Source organism: Nelumbo lutea, chromosome 1 (genome assembly GCF_056320005.1).
Source record: "Nelumbo lutea isolate HS-2025 chromosome 1, American lotus-T2T, whole genome shotgun sequence".
NCBI lineage: Eukaryota > Viridiplantae > Streptophyta > Magnoliopsida > Proteales > Nelumbonaceae > Nelumbo > Nelumbo lutea.
This window is the reverse complement of record NC_142684.1, coordinates 200,253,328-200,258,825: the sequence shown is the minus strand read 5'-3', so window position 1 is coordinate 200,258,825 and position 5,498 is coordinate 200,253,328. Positions and strand designations below refer to the sequence as shown.

The 5,498-nt window shown below is 38.4% G+C and overlaps 1 protein-coding gene across 1 annotated transcript; it reads right to left on the bottom strand.

Annotated features, from left to right (window-relative positions):
* Positions 1-3,371: 3,371 nt before the first annotated feature.
* LOC148880336 (protein RGF1 INDUCIBLE TRANSCRIPTION FACTOR 1-like) lies at positions 3,372-5,124 on the bottom strand. The gene is made up of 5 exons (XM_088962194.1): positions 4,834-5,124; positions 4,563-4,739; positions 4,355-4,429; positions 4,115-4,255; positions 3,372-4,019 (listed from the first exon to the last, which is right to left on the bottom strand). Exons 1-5 carry the CDS (start codon positions 4,834-4,836, stop codon positions 3,657-3,659), a joined length of 759 nt encoding a protein of 252 aa, XP_088818320.1. The 5' UTR covers positions 4,837-5,124; the 3' UTR covers positions 3,372-3,656.
* Positions 5,125-5,498: the final 374 nt, after the last annotated feature.

Sequence of the window (5,498 nt, the reverse complement as noted above, 5' to 3'; positions counted from 1 at the left end):
CATGTTCGACTATGACATGTCTCTAACTCTTATTTTGCTAGTTTTGGATCTATCAATTGATTGGGCATATGAGATGAGGTCACTAAGGGCCCATATTACACTGATGAGTGATGAAGTTGAGGATGACTCTCCTGTTTCTTACAATTACAGAATTAGTCACAAGCAATTAGCACTTGCATTCCGTGACAGCTATTTTTCACTTTATTGTTGAATATCCAAGACATGGAATTAGTTACTTAGTCTGTGTTTGTTTGTAATGTAATTTTTCTTTGCATTAATGCATACCTATCGTAGTGTAAATAATTTGGGTGAAATTTTGATTTATTTTTATTTTAAATTTTATCTTATTTTATTTGATTGTAGTAAAAATGAAGTAAAATAAAACCTTAAGACTCCATTTAGAAGAAATATAAATACAAATATGTAGAGCATAAAACCTTATATTTTGTATGCATTTGCATTGTACATATTTGATTTTAGCTCCGACAGTTATGGTTATGAATGATTAAAGTTATCGTGAATTGTGGTTGTATTTATCCATCTCTGCCTCGGTATTTATTTGTTGTAAAAGTTTTTTCATTTTATTCTTTATCTACTGTGAATATTTTGTTATTTCTAGAGATTTATATTTTTGCTCGGATATTATATTTTGCCTTAAAAAAATAGTAGTGGGACTCAAAACCGCATGTGGACGGAGACAAATCATCCACATACCAACTGAGCTATGACCCCTCAATTTGTTTACTCCCTAACTAAACCTTAAGAATGAACACTGCGATGAGTTCCAGATGCCTTTTACGAATGGCACAAAGCCTGATATTGATGAATGTAGGGAAAGGAAAACCAGTGCACAACTAAGTTCATGGACGTACGCATGCTTTTCTCAATTCATACTCGCGTGGGAAAAGCTATTCAATCATGAATAGTCGTCTTTTGAAGAATGTTGTTCAACATTGAATAACAAACCTAGCTACATGGACAATGAATCCAACACCATCAAAATTCAAAATTGCTGAAACAAACAAGTCACCATAAGGTCCATAACCGCTTTATATTCTTCATTTAAATTACAGAGTACAGACAAAGATGTTAGGCCTTTAAAGTTGAAACCAACCAATCCAAATTTTGCAAAGTGTGCACCGACGAAAATCCCGATCTAATGGCTTTTGCCCTTTGCAGAGTGGTGATGGCTGTTTAAGAGACTTGAGAAATGGACCAAATGGTCCCAATTGAAGACCGAAAGATGGAGGGAATAATGGAAGGCTTCCCCCCCCCCCCCCCTCTCTCTCTCTCTTATCTATCTATACATCTCTTCTACCACAATTAAATGTAATGTCAGTCTCGGGTGGAGTGTCCATTAACAATGAAAGCCCCGGAGAGAACCGTGGCATCAGCATCTGTCTGTTACGTACAATACGTGTCAGAAAATCGACTTACAACACCATGCCACTCACACCATGTGGAAGGATCACGACAATATATAAGCCATAGATGCCAAATACTTACAGCTCAGCTGCTTAATGCAGATTTCTGAAACTTTGACCTGATGTTTTCGTCAGTTGCTGAAACATCCCCTCCCCCCGTCTATTGCAAATATAACACTCAGTTTCGACTTTCGAGTTGGAATATATCCTCTTCACAAAACTGGTCTTCTCACCTAACTCACACCCCTTGTAGCCGTGAGATTTGCCCACACATGATAAGATAGGGTTTTATACCGGTCAAAATATCACTCATGAAGTGACGGAGATAAAGCATGTGATTGTGAGATCATTTTAGTGTATATATTTACATTTCTACTCTTCCCAAAACTGAATCAAAGGAATAATTTGACATGGAAATTGCTAGACACGTTTCCCATTAAAAATATATAACACAGTAACCATAAATTATTCGAACTAATTAGTACTTATCAGTCAAATATTAAATTAAGGTGGATTAATGGTCTGATCAGCGACCACGAAGCACATTAAGGTGTGTAACACATGCTCATTAGTATTTTGGTCATTTTACCCTATCGTTCGCTCTGGAATCTAATGAAAGGGTGTGGATGCAACGGTGTGAAAAATTTCAGACTGATTGCTATTAATAAAAAGTAAGAAAAGTTTCAGCAACTGTTAAAAATTTCAGGGACGTTTAAGCAATTTCAAATAAAACATCAATAAATAAATAATAGGCAGAGAGATATATACAAAAAGTGAAAGAGATAAGAATGATGGTCGCAGCAACCTTGGAGTCAAAATGGAATATTTCCTCCCTAAAGAGGCGACATGTCGGATGCATTTAAAGCTACACCAATAAGGTTCCTTCAGTGCTTCCTCAAACCCAACCTCAACTCTCTCTGCCTCCCCCCATACACTTCAATTCGGATCCGTTATAAACTTGTTTACAAATAAAATCATAAAACCCCAATCACAAACCCCGGCTCATTCCCAATTATCTCTATTTACTGCTAGTCTTCACTATAAAATGAATGATTCGGTTTCACTCACATGAAACTGTAAACCATTCATCATTTACACCATGAGACAAATGACATGAGATAATTCTTAATCATCCTAATTCCCAACTCATCAGATCAGATCATCTGATTGTTTTCCCAGCGCATTGTACAGCTGCTGATTTGAGTAGTTAGAGCATTCAAGGCATTTTATGGAGATTTTAATTAACATATAAAATCAGTCAATTTTGGGGGGCATAGTGTTCATAATTTAGTGGTTTTATAGGGAAAGTGCTTGCAGGCTTGCAGCTCGAGATTAAATAACTACGGCCAAAGTTTTCCTTCCCAAATATACGCACTTTGCCCAAAAGGAGAAAAAAAAAAAAAAAACAGAAACATCGGAGAACCTAAACAATTAAATTAGCATTTACCCGAAAAAACAAATTATAAAATAATAGATAGTACCTAAGTAAATGTTTAATTGGTTCTTTCCACTATTATTCAATTCTTGGGAAGGGAAGAAGACGAAAAATAAAGGGTACAAAGAGGAAGAGAATGGGGAAAGAGAAGTGTTTGGGTTTACAAACACCGGAGTAATTCTTTGGGAAGCTGACCGTGGTGGCGTCATTCACCTCACTGCTTATATATAGATTTTTGGGTCCCAACTATCCCAGAAACTCCGGACACATCCTGAGCTCCCTCCCATCTCCCATATCCGTTTACCAATAAATAAATAAATTACTCCCATCCCTCCAAACCCAACATTACATATCTTCTTTTTCTTTCCTTCCTTTCAGGGCCCCAGACCCCCAGCTATAGAATGTTTAGTGTATAGAAAGCTCTCCACGGACGATATTTATCTTTCCCTCCCACCCTAATTTCAATTTCCAACCCTAAAACAAAGTGCAAATGAAATCAAAATTCAAACATCTGGATTTAACAAATCTCCATTTCTCTCAAATCTATCTTCGTTCAACTGCAAATCTCCTTCTAGTTGTAGCTTCAAATTTAACAGGAAAAAAATAAAGGGAGATAAATTAGAATATGGAACTGAGGAAATAAGATCAGTGATTCCTCTACAAAATTGGGGAAGTTGCATTTTGCCATCCCAGAGAGAGACCATTCAAACAACCAGAAATATGGAAATACCATATATGCCCCCCCACACCTCCATACCTTTTCTTAATTACTTCATCGTAGCTCGTCTTGTACACAATTAATAAAGTGGAGAGCGGTGTGGCATACTCTTTCGCCTGTTACTCATGGAGATTTCCGACGCGCGTGAGCATGTCGGCCGATAAGTCGCCCGTGAAACCGTAACGCCGCTGCGTTTCTTCTTCACAAAATCCGTGGTAGCAGTGCAGGCAAGGTTCCTGCAACCCACGCCGCCACCACTTGCGCTCGACCCGGACGAGGTGCGCAACAAACCCGGCGGTTCGAGGACCGAGTCGGGCGTCATTTGCCCTTCGTCCAGTACTTCGCAAAAGTTCTCTCCTTTTCCTCCTTCTGGTAATGGAAGGTATTCACACTCGTAAAGGTATTTCGATAATCCACCTTCGTTCCTGGCCAGATGATGAACCTGTAGACAGTAGAAAACGATAAGTTGGCATACAGAAAAACATTTAGAAAACGAAGAGGTAAATTATGGAGCTCAATTCTGGTTGTGGGCACAACCTTGCAGGAGAGAGAACAGAAGAGATATGGGTCTTGAAGGCTCCTGTCGCAGGTGCTGCAGATGCTACCGGAGCCTCTAAAAGGTCGAGACTGTGGCCTCTGGTTTAAAAATACCACCTTTGCACTGTTGGTCGTGTAAGACTGTAAAAGATAAGGTGCACCCAGAATTAAAAAGCACAAGACAAGGGAAATTTTTATTTAAATTTAAGGCAAAATATAATTTTTATATTTTGTACTTACTTGAACAAAGGCGCAATCGATTAATTTTTCAATGTCATCCAGCCGTATAACGTCATGATAGACGTATCTTCTTATCTGGAATTAATGTAATTATGTAATGAGAAAAAAAAAAAAAAAAAGCAAACGAACGGGAAGATTAGAGAAGCGAAAGAGATGGGATTTTCGAATCGATGAATTGGGTTGTGTATGAGACTGAGTTTGTGCAAACCTGTAATAGCCGATGAGAACGATGAGGAGATAAGCAGTGAGAACAAATACTAGTGCAACAATCCAAGCAAAATATGTTCTTCTCGTTTTTCTTCGCAGACTCATGAATCAAACACTGATTAAAGAACTTCTCCCCGAGAAGGGCCTGAAGCCAGTGAGGAAGACAAGAAATACCCACCTGAAATATAACAGTAAAATTCAATTAATACCATGAAAAATCCACATACAAGTTTCAAAATGAAACTACAAACAGGAAAGCAAGCGAAAACTACCATTCTTTTCTTTTCTACTCTGCTTCTACGAAGAAAAAGAGGTGGTGGAATGATCACTGTTTATAAAGATAATGACAAACTCAGCATCAGAGGTTTCCTGCAGGGAGAAACAAAAGAGGAAAGGAGAAAAGGAGGAGAGGAGTGTAAAAAGGGAAACGGCGCCTGCAACTGCAACTACTGGTTACTGTTACCAAGGAAGGAAGCAACAGGAACGGAGAGGTTGGCCTCATTTAAAGAGGGGTGGGTTTTCGTTTAGTCGACTAGGAGTAGCGTAGAATTTCTTTTTGAAATATTTCTTTTTTTGTTTTTCTTGTCCGTCCTTTTTTTAAAACCCTAACCACGTCAAGGCTGCTCAAGCTCGAGTCAAGAGACTCAAGACTCAAGGACCTGACTACGGATTATGAAGATCGAGCGCACTCCCTCAGTCCCTCTCTCGCTCTCTCTTTCTGCAAGATGACAAGACCAGAGAAGATGACTTTTCTCAAACATCGGTATAATAAACAAAACGCTTGGAGAGAGAGAGAGAGAGAGGAATTAGGGTTATTTAAGTGACTATATTGTTTGAAATGACAAAAGTGGACGCAGTTTTTATGGGATATGTCCAAATCAATCCATCTTATAACAGGAAGGAAACTTTTTAGGGGCATCTAATCCAAGTTTGAAAA